The sequence below is a fragment of the Python bivittatus genome, unplaced genomic scaffold (assembly GCF_059951505.1).
Source record: "Python bivittatus isolate LINGU-HERP-01145 unplaced genomic scaffold, Pbiv_v1 ctg000980_np1212, whole genome shotgun sequence".
Taxonomy (NCBI): domain Eukaryota; kingdom Metazoa; phylum Chordata; class Lepidosauria; order Squamata; family Pythonidae; genus Python; species Python bivittatus.
In genome coordinates this window covers 13,593,951-13,611,700 of record NW_028277125.1, presented here as the reverse complement: position 1 = coordinate 13,611,700, position 17,750 = coordinate 13,593,951, and the positions used below count along the sequence as shown (strand labels likewise).

Sequence of the window (17,750 nt, the reverse complement as noted above, 5' to 3'; positions counted from 1 at the left end):
TGCATCCATTTTTGCAAGCAAACTGTGCAGTTTCTCTTTGGTTCACACAGAACTTTTATTGTTAATAAGCTGATCAGGATGAATCCAGAAATTATCTAGTTTTGTGTTCACTAATTTCATTACTTTTACTTCTATTGTGAAGGGGTTTTTTTCCACTGTGAGATGCTAACACTTATAAAGCATAAATAGTTGTTCACTTCCTAATTTAAAGAGAGACACAATACTCCATCCAAATCGCATCTGTCTTCCCCATTTCCTTCAGTCTATCTTGAGCCATCTAATCCCATCTAAATCCTGTCTTGAGTTATTGGATCCAATCCTTTCAGGAACTTTGCCTTGTGGCAGTGAATTCTACTGACAAGTCATTCAGTACCTAGCAATGAAATTACTGGCCATCTGCAATTTTTGCAGCCTAATTAAATGTCTCTCCCCTTGCTGAGTTGAAGTGCTTTCTGGCGATCCTTGAATTGGCAGATAACTATGCTAATCCATTCCCATTTCCAGTCTCTACCCTGCCTCTATTGCCTTTGTTTCAAGGGACTACAATCACTTGAGTTCTCCAAGATAACGAATGACAAAGCCTAACAGTTTTTATTTACTTTGCGGCTACCCTTGGAAAGCATTGGAACCAGAGGAAAAATTCTTCCTTGGCACAGAATGACTTACACTCATCTAATGTATGGGGTGGGGAAGAGATGAAAGCAATGCCATGGGGACCCAGCAGAAACAAGATATTGTCATGGCATGCTTGTTTATTTATTTGTTTATGCATAGTTTACTAATGTATAGATTTACAAATATATACATGCATTTATAGATGTATAAATGTATAATGAAATAGTTATGCTATGTTGAGGTCCAAGTGGGGAAAGGCCCTAAGTCTGTGGAGTCCCTGGGGTTCTCTGAGCTCAGAGAACCCCAAGGACTCCACAGTTCAACCCTGAGCTACATATATTCTCTTCTATTGGCCCTAAATCTTTACAACACTATATCCTATAAGCTATAGACAAGGAATGTCCTTTCTCTTTAACCCTATGTCTGTCTTCTCCTACTTATTTTTGGCTTAGCCTCCAACCTGAAAGAAATGTCTTCAGGAATTTCAAGGTTCACTCAATACTTCATAGCATCTTATTTTATATATATATATATATATATATATATATATATATATATAAAATCTTTGATTTTTTTAAGCAATACATCATAGCTGAGTAGACAACTTTTGTTTGGAATTTCCCCTCCAGAATAATAAAATGAAATGGAAGCCTACACATAGCAGACAGAAGCTGGTTAAGTTCTGGTCAAGTGCTCTTCTAGATTTTTGTTTAAAGCCATTGGGGATATGTTTACTTTGGTCAGTTGAGCATCTCTCACTTGAAGTCAGAAATGCTATGCCATTAGACAGAGGTTTACTATGTCAGAGAAAAAAAAATAGATGTTTTTCCACTGCATTTACTCCATGTGATAGATAATTTGTGCAGTAGATGGGTGAAACAGCAAATTACTGATTATTATGGAGACATTTATTCTGATTTTAGACTAGTGTGCCATGATAAAAATGTTGTTTCAGCTCTGCTGCAGTCTCTTATCTCATGAATGCATTACCATCTCCTTTAAAGAAATAAATTCTGCTAGCAGAGATAATACATTGCCTGGTTTAGTAAAGACAAACATGAATTAGTAATCAAAGCAGCCTCCAAAATTTGGATCAGTTTGAGCCAACTGCTATAAGAGCTCAGTTATTATTTCTGAGCTCAGAAAACTAGACTGCTCACGACGAATGAGTCTATCATAGAAACTATTTTGTGGATATAGTCTCATATCTGACCCTGGTCTTGGTGTGGCCTATCCTACAGGCTTCAATAGATCCCAGTTAATGTCAATGACATATTGCAGTCATATTTCTCTTTGTTGCATGTATGTTAAGTCAGAGGTCTCTGTAGCAAATTATGATGTTAAAATGATGATACACATTGTCAGGCAAATGACACCATTACAGACATGTATCTTCACATATCATATGTGTGCATTGGTTGCAACATTTGTGTAATGACATCATCTCACACTTCCCATCATTTGCCTCCCTTCCCTACCTCCTGTAGATGCCCATGTATCCAGTCTGGTTTGTTGAAACTGAGATTTAAAAAAAAAAAATCACACTAACATTTGTTAGTATTTGGTATAGATTTCTCCAAACATACTGTAGGTATTTTTCTTAGCAATTCTGCCATGGGTACAGTTTTTACATCCCTCCTGCACATAATGTATTTTGGTATGTTATTTTCTTATTATTTATTTATTTATTTATTTATTTATTTATTTATTTATTTATTTATTTCTGGGCTGTCTTTTCCCTAAGATGCATTGTTTATATTGCTGGTTAACTGCACAGTAAAACTCAGACAACTGCAGACTTCAAATGGTATCTAAGATTTGGTTTGTATTGGTCTGAAAATGTGAAATTAGTTCACATTCTGCTAGTAGTGATAATACATTGCCTGGTTTAGTAAATAGAAACATTAATTAGAAATCAAAGCATTCTCCAAAACAGTGAATGGTGATGGTGAAAGAAACAGGAATCAGTTTTCGGAAAAACCATTCATTATTCTAGGGGAAGAGTTAGTCTGGTGTAGTAGTTAAAGGTGCTGGACTAGTATGAATCTTGCCTTAAGCATGGAAGTCAGCTGGTAAATTTTGGCCAGTCTCTGTCTCCCAGCCCTAGGAGGAAGAAGGTAAGGACAAGCCACTTCCAAAAAATGTTGCCATGAAAACTGCATGGACTTGTCCATGTTGTCAGTAGAATGTACAAAAACAGAATATGGTAAAAGTGAATGGACCATTCAGAGACCCAAGAACAAATGAGAATGGTGATTGGTGAGTATCTGCTTAAAAAGGTCTGTTTTAAATATGTGGTTTAAGTACTAGGGTATTCAAGGCATGATTGCTTTGATTGTTTGAGGTCAAAAATTGAGAGAATTAGTGAATGAATTAAAAATAGTGACATAATTTGTGATGAAACTGAAGTGAGGGAATGCTGGAACTTAGAAAGAATATTCTAGAAATTTTCATGAGAATGACAGTGTTATGTTGAAGAATGGAATTGAAATAAATATAACAAATGTTACTGTCCAGGAAAAAAAAAAGATGAAAAGGAAGTAATAAATGCTGTGAGAATGTTGGAGATGGCAAGGTTGCAGGTGTAGATGGTATAACTGGAGAAACATTAAAATATGGTAGTGTTTTTATGGACTGGCTGTGTGACTTATTTAACATACATATCAAGTTCCTGATACAAAACTATTGTAAGATAGAATGTAAAATCCATTCACTTGTTAAGTGTGTCTGGGAAGGTGTTTGGTGGAATTTATTTATCACATTTATAACCCACCTCAGTTGTATGCAAACTCCTGGAGGATCACAACATGAAAAAAAAAAAAAGAATAACAATACAAATTAAAAATACAAAAATCTCCAGTCAAAAAAACAAGGACATACATCCTAGATTGTATCTGGTGTCTTTCCCCCAATCCCCCTAGCAAAGCTCTGTTTTCAGAAGCTTCTGGAAGGTGACTAAATTGGGGCCAAACACACTTCTTGTGACAGGGTGTCTCAAAGGGCTGGCCCAATGACACAATGGCTCTGGGCCTCATCCCCCTCTGACTCCCTGAAAATGGGAGACAACAAGCTGCTTCTCCTGGTATGGAGAGATGCAGTCCTGAAGGAAATTCTGATCAAAACAGCTGACAAGGAGCAAATTTTGGGAAGTGTAGTCCTGCTTTACACTAGCAAGGAGGGCATAGACCAAATTATTGCTTTCCATCAGATCACTGAGAAACATATGAATGTGAGAAAGTTTACATCTGCTGATTCAGAAGAATGTTTGATAAGCTAATAAAACCAAATTATAGAAATTTCACATGAAAGTGGAGTTGAAGATTGGTTGCTGAATGTAGTAAAAGCAGTAACGCTTGTGTGAGAATAATCAGAATGCTTAGCAAACGGTTCAAGATTGAGCAGGAAGTTAAAAGAAGAATATGTGATGTTCCCTTGGTTGTTCAATATATTTATGGATAAATATCTAAGGAATGTTTGTGGCAATGTTAGAGGGGCATTGGCTTGGGACATGAATGTGTCGATACTTTTGAATGTAGACAGCAGGATGCTGTCTGAAAACCCAAATGATTTGCAGTGAATGTTAGACAGATTATATAATGCAACAAGAAGTATGGATCCAAAAATTTACATATCAAAAACCAAAGGAGTTGTGTTTGACTGGGAAAATTGAATAATAGCAAGTTTTACATAAAAATAGATAAATGTATATACCATGGTAAAATGTTGATTGAAAATGAAAAAAAAAATGCATGGAGAAATTTTAAAGCATGCAAATACTTGTAGAAAGGTAGTGGGTAGCTTCTGGCCTGTGGCAGGGAGTGCCTGTTTAGCAATACATTAAAAAAAAATGCTGTACATAAAAGCATGCTTCAACCTACTTTGCTATATGGAGGTGGGAATTGAGTACTTTAAGAGAAACATAAAAGTAGGTTGATTGCAATGGGAACGGGTTACTCGGCCCATGCTTAAGAACAAGATTTGTGCGATTAAACAAGAAGGGAGAAAGTTAAGAATGAATGGTAATGAGTAAATGGAGACTGAATATAAACGTGAGTAACCAGTATAAAAGAAGTATGTTGAATGGTTTATTCATGTAGATGGAAAGAATGAGCATAGAACTGGAAAACAAATCTATGAAAGAAAAATAAATGGCTTGAGAAAAAGGGGAAGGCCAAGAACGTTGTGTTGAATGGAGTTCATGAGATCCTCCAAAAGGGAGAGGTGAGCAGCTTAAAGAGCAAAAGGCAAAGTGGTATACAGATGTGGTGAAAATCTGGATGGTTTGCAAGTTAGGAAGGTATAGTTAAATATAGTGAACAGTGTAAACTCTGTTAAGCTATATTTCCATTTCCTTTCTCTAATCTCCAGCATTTATTTTCCTTCCATACTACTTTTTACTTTTTTTTTTTTTTGCATTTTATTGCTTACCCTGCAAGAGAATAGTGTGATAATTCAGTTGCTTAAAGTGTAGGCTCGTAGGGGAAAATCTTTCTAGCCCATTGTCATTTGAAGATGCAGTGGTGCCAAGGGCTATCATTTTCTGGTGAATATATATTTTTTTTGCTTCTACAGTTTGCTCCTGAGCTCTTCTGTAGCCAAAGAAACATACATTGGGCAGAAGCAAATCCGTAAGGAAAGAAACACCTGCTTTTACTGATTCGCAAAATGCTTTCCAAGTGAGAGAATGATGATCCCTAAATATTTCTATGTTGTGATAGCACCCAGTGCCTTGAGGAAGAAAACATACTCAAATAATGGGAAGGTAGCCAAATCTGAAGAATGTACTAGATGTTTCCTCCTTCTTGATTGAACAGAACACTAGAGCATTATATTCGTCACTTATTTTACTTATGAAAATTATTTTCAAGGCTACAGTTCATGACTTGGCATTAGAGACCTGAGCAAACCAAATATGGACCATGTGGTTCTTTGTCTATTTCCCCCTCCACTGAACTGTTGGGATCACTAAACATTTAAACATTTTTGCAGCTAGGACTTAGACTTTGATTGCATGCTATGGGGAAAATGAGGCAAATATATCTTTGATGAATCTTTGGGGAAAAGAAGCAAGTTTTTAGAGGCCTCAGATGAATGGGATCATCTTAACAAAATTGAAACATAAAGGAATATGCAGCACCCTTGAAGCTGGCGTGAACTTTTCTTGAAGTTGGTGTGAACTAGGTTGATGGTAAACCCCTTATCACAAACATCCCCAAGCAACGTAAGGGAGGATGCCTTCTTCCTAGCAGTCAGCACCTTGAACCAATTTGTTTCTTCCTCTCTGACACTATTGCTTTCCTTATAGGTAGCAGTTGTTCTGTCCTTGTAGATAGCAGACAAGAACAGGGACAGACAGTAACTTGAGAAGTATTGCACATTTAGGTATGCCTGCATCATCATATGAATATGTATATCTATGTGTTCTTTTCCCTTTTCCTTCTTGTAGAACTGCATAAATATCAAGCCATCCATTTTGCCTTTAGGGGAGTGTCTCCCACTAACCTTTGGTGGGGTTCCCTTCCAGTACATACCGCCTAATAAACACTGCAGTGAAGCCTTGATTATTTTGCACTTGTGTCCTGCATTTTGATTCCACAATGCCAGAGTCTGTGCTCCAACAAGTACATGGGACCAGGACAAAACTGGAGTTGATTTAATAGAAATGCAATTAAAATTGCATTAATCAAGTTAATGCAACAAAACCTCATTTGCATCAATCTTGACTCTTGGTTGCTTCATTTATTATTTATTTTTTACATATATAAGGCTGCCCATCTCCATGGGGACTCTGGATGTGGTAACTTCAGGCTGTGCAATGTGCGCAGTGTTGAATTAAACCCTACTTCGTTACTGTATCCAATTATGGCAAACGATGGCCTCTTTCACATATGATATGCTTGCAATTGTAATGTGCTAGTTGAGATGAAACAGTGGGCTGGAATTTTGGCTTAAGAATTCAAACCATAGTTTGCAATGCTTTAATGCAATGCTAAGCTATGGTCAGTTTTAGTCTGTGAAGGGGAAAAGGGAATATGAAAGAAGGGTGGAAGAAGGGTGTGATCTTAAGTGTATCTGCTTGGGCACAGAAAGAGAGATGACTGCTTGGAGGGTTTCTGGGTGGAATCAATGAACAAAAATGCATTTCTAGATTGGATGGCCCTTATAGTATGTTCTACTGTCATATTTTCAAGCAGCATTTTTACTCCAATACATTTTTTTAGAGGAAAGGCTTATTGTAGGAGATACCTTGTCTGGCCCCTAGCGAAAGCAAATAGCTTGCTTCTTTTCCTTGTTCTTAATGAAGCTTTACTGTTGTCAGCCAATGCTATGCCCAGCATTTGGTGCACAGGATCCATTCCACTCTCCGGGGCACCTGGACAAATGTTCAACATTCAGTTTGAATTTATTTTCCGTGAGTCAGAAGAAATAACAAAGCTCAGAAGTCCAAAGAAGAATGCAAGATAAGACTGACTTGGCCATCATACTTCATGTTTTAGTAGCTTCCAGTCTGGACTAGAAAAGTATGCTTTAGACAAGGCTATTTTTGAAAAGCCAAATGGAAGATTCAATCACTCCCACTGCGAGATTGTAATATGCAGCTGACTGGATAGCATATGTAACTCTGACTTTCCTCAGGATTCAGCAGCTACCTTTCTCTTTCCAGACTCAGTGCAAGAAAATTTATCTTTTCCTTTATAGCTTTAAATGAAAGAGCATTTTTTCCTTCATGTTCTCTAGCTTGCTTTCCAATCAACCTCAAAGGGCCTGGTACATGTTCTTCTGCCAGTTGGAGCTAGCTAATTTCTACCCTTGATTAGGGTTGCTATTGTTGCTGCCTAAATTGAGGAGAAATGTCCACTTTTATATGTTGATTTGTAACTGGAATCACAGGTATGATGGCCTACTCAAGTGCTGGAGGTAGCCTCTTAGCTTTTTAAAAATAAAGTGTTGTATGGATGTTTGTGCACTTATTGTATTTAAAGCAATACTCTCTTTTATATTATAAAATCGCATCAGAAATTGTACAGAAATCTTCTTGGTGACTTCATGTATTTTGGCTAATCAGTACTGAGTGCAGTCAACTCCTGCTGTTGGTAAACACAGAGGAGTATTTGTTTAAAAAATCAAAACTGAATTCCACAGAGGAATAATTACATGAGTTCTGTGGGGGTAGAAGATGGGTTACTTCTGGTCTTGCTTCTCAAGTTCAACTATTTTGGTTGATAATAAAAAAAACAGCCTTAAAGTTTCACACAAAGTATAAGCACAGTTAAATCAGGGAGCGCATTTTTTTCATGATCAGCAGAAATATTGCAACAATGCAATGATTATACACAAAGCAAACCCCAAACAAAAACTGAAGGCTTGGGAGCCTTGAAACAGAGGCCCAAGGTGACATTTAGTTGCGTTGTTGTGTTTTCGAAGTAATCAGTTTGCAATCTGTGTTTATTCTCAGTTAATGCTTTGGGTCTCTTTTTAAAAATAATAGGAATTGCCATGGAGAACCATGCTTTGGAGCCAATGAGAAAATCTGGAGAAAGTTCACAAGTTGGGCATGAGGATGAGTTACCCCTTCTTGTTCATTGTGAACATCTAGCAATAATCATGTGTATGTGTCATTTTTCATTCCATTTTTCTTAGCTATTAGCACTTGAAAGTCCTGTTCCCCCATGGGTTTGTTTGATCTTTTACTAGGGCTGCATCAAATCTGAGAATGAATTTCTGCTCAAACAATGGGATTTCTCCTCACTTTCACTCTTCCAGCACCCAGTACATCCTCTAATGGGTGGACCATCCCAACTATATTTAGATACATAGTGGAGGACAAGAGGGAGTGGGAAAAATATCTTTCTCTAGCAGATGCCTTTTTGCAGGCAAAAAGTGAATCCACCAATGGCCATTATGATTTTGTGTGAGTGAAGCATTCCATACTAATTATGATTACCAAGATATTTTTAGTGACATGGTAGGCAGAGATCATAGAATCATAGAATGTATGGGCTTGAAGGGACTTTATAGGTCATTTAATCCAGTGTCCATTATTAGATGATCTGTAGGATCATAATCTAATAGGTGATGAAGTTATTGGTGGTATGCTAAATGCCATGCTACCTTCTTCACTACAGAACTGACAGCTCCTTCCTTACCCTCTATCATCTTCCATGACTATTCCCAACTCACATTTATCCTGCTGCTCTACATTTACCTTGACTGCATTTATCTTGACTTACTTTGAACAAACTTCTATTATGTACTATAATGCAAGAAACTATGCTTTATTTTTTATGATTCTACTTAAAGCACATCTAGCATGGTGCTCTTCTGGTCGCGTCTTACAGGAATGCCACAAATCTTAGTAATGTACAATTGAAATGTACAGAGTAATGTACAGAGGCTTTTCTTTTGGGACAAATGGATAAACAGATGGAAAAAAGTCATGGACCTTTGTTTTCATATATGATAACTGCAGCAAGATTATATGCTCAAAAGTGGAAAGTTTCAGCACTACCCACAATGGAGGAATAGTTGGTGAAGATGATTGAACTTGGAGAGATGGCTAAATTGACTGCTTTGATTAGAGAAAAGACAACATCTACATTTATTGCTGACTGGAAACCCATTATAGACTTTTTGCATGAAACTGAAAAAAATAAACTTTTGATTTGTGGTTTTGATGATTAGAAATCATTAGATAATAGAAGAAAGACTTTTTTTTTTTGTAACCATGGAGTAAGAGATAATTTTGTAATTATACTTGTATTTGCTGCAAAGGAAATCAGAAGCTTCTTCTTTCTATTTCTTTTTATCTTTTCTTTTTGTACTTTTTCTTTCTTTCTCTCTCTCTTTTTGCTTTGTTTTCTTTCTTTACATTGTATTAGTTTTTATCTTCTTTTTAAAATTTTAATAAAATTTATATAATACACACACACACATATAAATGTTATTACAAGTTTTAAAAAGAAGATAAACATGTGTGCTTGTGAAGTATTTGGGTATTCCTATATATATATATATATATGCTTCACAAGCATGGCTCAGAATATACAAGCATCTGTCTTTCATAGGATACCTGGCTGCATGGATCCAGCATTCTCCTGCAGCAACTGATTGGGGAATGAACATTATGATGAATGCCTTAAAGTCACTCTCTGAATCATGAACTAATTCAGGCTTGCTTATAGATTTTTTCAAGGTTAAATACTCAGGGCCCTTCTGGACAGAGAAGCAGCTGCAGGATTAAATCAAAGCGAGGCCCTTACTAATGCCATCACAGGGTGTTACCATGGCATTCTGTCCTGCTGTCTTTCTGTTACAGTTGTTGTTATTATTGTTGTTATTACTGTTATTTTAATAAACGAGGAACTCAAATTTCCAAGCAGCAGGTCTTACTGAGAGGCAAGAAGAGTGGCAATGGTTTTATGAGTGCACTATTTCTAAAATTTGTCATGATGTGGCTAATGGTAGAGTGGGTAACTCTTCATTCATGGTGGGCCTAAGGTAGTTTGTTTCCTAAGCTGAAGTACACCTAGTCCATGTAAGAAACCTTACTGGACTGGTTATTGGTAGCTGAGCATGGCACTTCCAAAAACAGCAGGTTAGCTTAGAAATCGCACTCTAAGCAAACCAAACACAGCTGGCTTCTTCCTGTTGTGTCTCAGCTATTTTGCCTGAAATGATGATCTCACTTTCCCTAATGGTATGACTGGCTCTGTAATGCAAAGGGTGTGTCTACAGAAACAGAAAGGTGGTTAGATTGGATTGTGATACATGAATATGTGTTCATGCGTATCCGTATATCCATAGGAGGGGAACAGTAGGTTGAAAAAAAGAACAGCCACCAATTTATAAGCAACTTCACTTGTGTATCTAAGAAAAGACCTGGACTTTTAATTTCAATGCCAGATATTTTGGGGTGGCACTGTCAGCTTATTAAAGATTTACCATTGTCACGTTAACCTTAATGGTCTCTTTTTATGAGCGTGTTATTCCTTCTACAATTCTAGCATCATTCTTCACTGTAGTTTCTTTACAAGTTTCCCTAACACTCTATTTCACTTGTAAAACAATTTCATTAGCTGTTCTGATAGTTTCTAAGTCTCAGTTTAGAAGCTGCTTCTCTATATTTTCATTACTTTTCATTTGAAAACGTGTGTGTGTGTGTGTGTGTGTGTGTGTATGTGTGTGTGTGTTTATTTTGTCTCTGATTTTTCCACTGACAGAGTTTCTATGATTTCCCTAAGAAAACAAATAGGATTATATCTAGGCTGGTTGGGGAATTCTGGGGGTTGAAATCCATACATCTTAAAGTTGCCAAATTTGAGAAACACTGGAACAGATATTAGTCTGTACACACAGTCTGTGTATGTGTATACACACATGCACACACGCAATGTCTTTTGGCTGAAGAAATCAACATGCTAATATTAAGGATTCTTAATATCTGTGCTGACAGATATTTTAGCAAACATTTGGCAAAACTCAAAAATAAAGTTTTAGAAAGGTGCAAGTATTTTCAAATTCCATAGTTGAGGAATAGTTTTCCTTTTCAAACCATTGCAACAATTTCTCTCTTTCCATGAAATAAGAAATAAAAGCAGCTTGCTAGATACAAACACAAAAGCCAGTCAGGCCTGTTCAGTTGCCTGTGAGCTGTTGAGAGGTACACTACAAAGCAGCTCGCTCTGCCTCTGAAGATGCCAGCCAAAGCTCCCGTCAAAATGTCAGGACCCAAGAAAACTAGAACGCGGCCATTCAGCTCAAAAGCTCATCACTGCTTGATTGACGCTGGCCGTGAAAGCCTACACCATATATAAGAAATGAAAAGGTTTTTTTAAAAAGTTAAAGATGACCTTTCTTTTTAACAATGAGCATCAGCTCTTCTGTATTAACTATGCAATCACTCCTTTTAAGAGTAAACTCAGGTGCTAAGACTATAGCTGAAAATGGGGAAGGAAGAATGGTGCTAGTCTAGGGCAGTGTTTTTCAAACTTGGCAATTTTAAGATATGTGGACTTGAAGTTAAAGTTGCCAAGTCTGAAAAACACTGGTCTAGGGCAATGAAAGGGATGTGGACTCTGATGGCATCTTCAGGACTAACCAACTTTATTAGGATAAAAGCTTTTGCCCTAATAAAGTTGGTTAGTCTTGAAGGTGCCCTAATAAAATGAGTTAGCCTTGAAGGTGCTACCAAATTCCATGTCTCTTTAGCTGAAAATGGGGGCACAGACAGCAGGAGAGAGGCATCAGCATATTTGTGGAGGCTTTGATGTTTTCCCACTGACAGCCTGGGGGGACTGAACATGCTCAACAAGTGGAATGTCAGATGGAGAAGAAAAACAGACCATTCGGGAATGAAGAAGCAGAGAGCGGGGAGTAAAATGCTTTTCTTAGAGGGAACAACTGGGACTGACAGTATGCACATTTCATTAAATTTAATTGATTCATTCATTAATAACAAGTCAGAAGATTCATCAGCTAAAACATTTTAATTAGTTGAGAGCTATATTCCTCTTTTTCCCATTAAAATGTAACATTGCATATAATAGAAAATGTGTAAGAAATCAGTTTCAACAAATAAGCATTCCCACTTTGCAATCAAGTGCAGTTAGAAGAATTTTCTTGATTTCTTTATCAGTGCGGTGTGATAATTAAGGTGGTGGACTAGGATCATAGCTACCTAGATTCAAGTCTGCTTTTAGCTGTGGAAATTCACTGAGAGATTTTGGGCCAGTCTCTCTCAGTCTGAGGAACCTTCCAGGGTTGTTGTTGTGAGGATAAAATGAGGGGACATCTGCATGAAACATGGGGTACAAATCTAAGAAACTGATAAATGTACACTTCCCCCCTAAATGTATGTGAATTCTGATCAAAATGAACTTTATTTGACGTTAGGGGGCACAGGAAGAAGAGATATAGTAATGGGGTATGTTTGCACATTTACACATAAGGCTGTGGTGGACTGAGCTCCCTGGATCACAAGGGAGATGTCAACATCCTCCACCCACAATCCTCTTGCACCTTTTTACAACTCCTGGGGAAAAGCCTACTTAGTCAATGCTGCCCCTATCCACTTTATTCCAAAGGAAGTCCCTTTCGGCACTCGTTTACTTGGGAGGAGGAAAATGCAAACCTACTTCCTTAGCTTGCCTTTTTTTTGCTGCATTTTAACTGACCAGGAGAAGGTGCATGTGCTAAAATTCAAATCCTTTCAGAATGAAGGTGCTGATTCAGTAAGTCTTAATTATGTATATTGAGATTAAGGAACTAAACAGAAGTTGACAGTCCAGACAGGGCAGGAAGAAAGAGGAAGAGTCACTGGCTCTGAACAGTTTTCTTAGCCACTTGCTCTTTCAGCGAGGAACGCACACACACATGCACACACAGAGGGACAGAGTAAGGGCAGAATGAAATTGAACAGAGGATAACAAAGGCACAGCGACTCAGAAAATCTTCCATTAAAAAAAAAAAAATCAAAATTCAGACTCACAACTAGCTTCCACTAGTCCCTAAACTGTTAGATATTTCCTAGATCACTAATCACAGCACAGATCTCTAGGGATTGGGGTGCTGCTTATAGCCACAAAGAGATGTTCTACTCCTTCTACGTCCTACTAGGTGTAAGTAACAAAGACAGTGAAGTTGCTTCTTCCTCTTTTTGAAAATCTCAAGTAAGAGGGGGAACTTCCTGCTCCTAATTGGCTCTGTTTTTCCTAGCCTCTGATTCTCTCTGCCCACAACTAGATTGATAGATCAGATTTGGGCTTCCTATAACTTTTTCATTTTGAAAAAGGCTGAGAGAGAGTGACTGGCCCAAGGTCACCCAGCTGGCTTTGTGCCTAAAGTGGGACTAGAACTCACGGTCTCCTGGTTTCTAGCCTGATGCCTTAACCACTACACCAGACTGGCTCTCTAAATAGTTTAACATATTGACGGTATATAAGATGATGATACAGTTATTCAAATGATGATGGCAATAATGTAAAATGTTTGTTCATACATAACCAATCAATTAATCCTTATTTACATATAAAGATAGAATTGATTTGCTCCTCAGTTGCCTTAGAAGGCTGACAACTAGTTTTCTTTTAGGAAGAAAAGAAAAGAAAAGAAAAGAAAAGAAAAGAAAAGAAAAGAAAAGAAAAGAAAAACCCAACCATTTTCAGTCTGAATGGTGGTACAGGTGTTAAACAAGAAAAGCAATGGGATAATACAGAGGAGTCTTTCCCAGTGTGATTGTCTGGGGCTAATGAGAGTTATAGCCCAAAATTTTCTGAAGAACTCCAGACTGGAGAAGTCTGATAGGGGGTTCTACATGTTCCTCTAGCCAGTTCGTATTCCCACAACTAGTTCAGTGTGAGAATTGTCAGCAGCCACAACAGTTTGTTTCTTTCATCAGAAAGGCAAAAGCAGCTTTGCAATGTCAGGGCACAAACTGCCCCCCATTTGGAATGCCTGCAATGTTGGGATGCAGATAGAAAAGGGTGGGGCTTGCATGATGACACTGTGATGTCATGTTGCTGACCCTCCCTGAATGCTGACCCCGCCCCCGAATGCTAGGAACAGCCATGCAGAATTGCCCAAACCGCACTGACTTCCACCTGTATGTGTGGCTGTAAATTGATTGATGGATGACGTGACATCAAGTTGTTTTTGACTCCTAGAGACCACGCAGATTTTCTCTGTGACAATCTATCTCTAACCCAGTGTTGTGCAAACTTGGCCACTTTAAGATGAGTGGACTTCAACTCCCAGAATTCCCCAGCCAGCCACAAAGTCCACTCATCTTAAAGTGGCCAAGTTTGGACAACACTGATCTAACCTTTTCTTTCAAGTCTCCCAATGGTGCACTCATTGCCCCTGTAACTGAGGCATGTTGTAAAACTCCTACGTTAATTAAAAATTTCCTGCTTCCATTTCTTTTGTTACTTGTGTGTGTACAGTAGACTACTGTAAAGCAGACATTCCCAACAGGGCCAAAGGTGCTGTTCCTTTGGGCTTATGTGTCAGGCTTCCCAGACTGGAACTTGGCAGTATATCACAGATCTCTTGACACTTCCCCACATGTTTAGCTCTGTTCCTTGATTAGGCTTGGCAGAAGGCTCACTGACATGGCTCAGCTAAATAAGAATCTTTATTGAGGGCAAGAACAAAGCCATCCAAAGCCACTGACTGCCCACTGGCAGTGAGAGAGGGCAAATACTTTTATATCCTGGGTAGTTTAAGTTGCTTGTTTCTTCTTTCTATCCTTCTTCACAAGTTAACAGACTCTTGGCCCAGAGCTTGGTAGCCTTGAAGCCACGTGGTTAATGTACCCTGGCCAACTACTGACTCCTACTTCAACCTTCCTATTATGGAAATTGGAGCCCAAAATATCTGAAAGGCACTATATTGGGGAAGGGGGGGAACTCAGGAGGTTGGGATGGTGGGAGGCTCACTGAGTCTCAATGAGGAAATTACTATTTCAACCATCTTCTTTAGCTTTTGTAGATTGCAACAGATAAAAAGAAAAAAGAAAAAAAAACTTGGAAATTGATATTCCAAGCAGGAAAGCTGCCCCATGAATCTCAGACCTACCTTGCAGCCTCGGAATATCGCTCTAAGCATCGGAAGACAGCAGCTTGACGAAGGTGGTTGCGAAAATAGGCAGGGTTCAGAATTATGCTCCTTGGAAAACAGCAAACAAATGTTCAAGTCAAAGACCTAAAGTGACATAATAGGGTAAAACCATTTAAAGCCTAACTCTGGACAGCATGTTGGCTGTATATCCACATTCTTTCTTTCATTGCTATATTGAAAGCATTTTTCCCCAATTCCCAACAATGACTTATCACATCTATTTTGTTGACAGCTGAGATAGACGAGCAGGCATTATTAAAATGTCTATTAAAGCTGTGTCATAAATGTAATTGCATTCATAGCACGGCCTATTACAAAAGCAGCAGTTTCACCTCCTCCCCCTCCCCCCAAGCATATGTTTCCCTGCATTTAGTGAGAATGTAATGATCAGCAAGACCCTATATATCATTATAATAATGCCTTTTCTTATCTATGATCTGCATTTGTGTTAATAACTATTCACTATGCATACAAAAATCAACCACCCAAAACTAAGTGAGAGTATTTGTGAGGATCAGGTCATTGCAGTTGGAACGGTAGGTGTTTTCTCCTTTACAATTGTATCTCACCAGGGAAGCCCCACACCTGTTGGAAAGACATTGCACTCTGGCCTCCTATTTGAGATGACAACAAGCATATAGTTTTCAGGAAATATGTAAGGAGCTGCTCTGGGTGTGTGCATATTTTCCTTAAGATGGAAAGGTTCTATGAAAGACCTCCTTATTACTGTATTGTTGCTATTATTACTGCTTCAACTTTACATAATAATTATTATAATTCAAAATCTGCATTCAGGGAATGCTAGAGTTCCTTGGAAGCTAACTAGGGATTCCTTAATGCAGGACAAGCTAGATGTTAAACTAGTCCTTATATTTAACATCTAAATTAAAAGTATACAATTAGCAGCCAGTTGGGATGGGATGGGGAGATATTTACTGAGGTGACAGCAAGGGATTTTTTTTAACTCTTCCTTTGCCTGCTCTGACCTTGATAAACATTTCTCTGAATGTAAAAATGACTTGGGGGGAGTAATTTCTTTCAGCACTGTATCAGGGAGAAAACTGTTCAATGAACCATTTCATCTACTGCGAACCTGGATAGTATTTTGATCGGCTCTTTCAGGGGATGCTGTTTGCATTTCAAAGGGTGCATACTCAATACAGACATTCAGTTAATAATTGTATGTTATTTGGTTCTGAGGAGATCAGTAAATGGAAAAATAGCTTGCCCACCACTAAGGTTTTTTTTCTTTTCTTTTCCCCAGATGTGCTATAAATTACAGTATCACCCAGATACTGCCGAAGCTTTATAAAGACTGCCTGCCTCACTGCTCTTTTGGCATAACTTTGGTTGCATGTCCTTAGATTTTTAGTTGAAATAAACTATACCAACATATAATTAATTGCCCCCCAACACATTGGGTGTCATTCTTACTTCCTTTGTGCAGGACAAGTTAAAGAAAAGGATTCTCCCAGCATTATCTCTCTCCCCTCCCATCAGCTGACAGGGAAAAAAACCTTACTCCTCACTCTTAACTAAGATGGGGCTGGAAGCAGGCCTGTTTTGACAAATGGCTTATCAATCTTTTGAAAGTCCCTCAGGCTTTGCACAACCTCTCAACCCCTGATTGCTGGGGCTGGGAAAGGCAACAGGAGAAGGAGGAGCTGACATGAGTCCTGCCAGGTCTCCAAACATATAGATCTCCTTTGAGTGCTAAACCCATGTTTAAAAGTAGCTTGGCTAACAAGTAACACACAGGGAAGTAATATGGTACAGCAGGAGAGCTCCATTTCACCTGACTGAATAACCTCCTAGACTTCCTGTCAGCTGAAAAACTGCTAAACCTGTGTTTAAAAGTAGCCTGACTAATTGGAGACACATGGGGGAAGAATGGTGTGGCGCAGAGGTAGTCTCCCTCCTGCTGCACCACACAGCTGCTCAGGGATTGTTCCCTGTGATCTGCCAGATCCCTCTTTCAAAGGGAGTGATTGGCTGGGAGACCTGGCAGGTTCAGAGGAAGAGGCCCATTTGAAAGATCCAAACTCTTCTGCTGTCCAGACAGAATAACTGGAAGATCATGCCTAAGGAGAGGATTGCCTCACCAGCTTAAAGTGCCTGAGAGGTGCCAGGCTGATCCCAACCATTAGGAATAATCTGGCTGTGAACCTTTGCAGCAGACATCCAGCAATTCTTGATCTGTATGCATTCTAAATGCATAAAAATTAATACAATAATTACCCAACAATTCTGAATTGGATATAAGAGAATCTTGATATTCAAATAAGCAAACATACATAGGTAATGAGAACTATACTCATTCCTTTTTTTTTTTTTCTTTTCTGCAAATCCCAGAGAATTCTTAGCACTGGGTCACAGTACTCTCCCAGTAAGAAACAAGCCCTTTGCTGAAAACCAAAGATTAGCTAGAGCAGTCTCATCAAGTCCAATTTGTGTGTGTGTGGCATTTTTATGATGAGCTTGCTTAGAAACAAGTTAACAAACTGGCTGATCACTGGGAC

General features: G+C 38.4%; 1 protein-coding gene across 1 annotated transcript in view; it reads right to left on the bottom strand.

Moving 5' to 3' along the window:
• Positions 1-17,750, bottom strand: part of SPATA16 (spermatogenesis associated 16) — a 148,188-nt gene that overhangs the window by 76,561 nt on the left and 53,877 nt on the right. Inside the window, exon 3 of the mRNA XM_088132139.1 lies at positions 15,190-15,279. Within this exon, the coding sequence (XP_087988265.1) occupies positions 15,190-15,279 (90 nt within the window). The remainder of the gene's footprint in view (positions 1-15,189; positions 15,280-17,750) is intronic.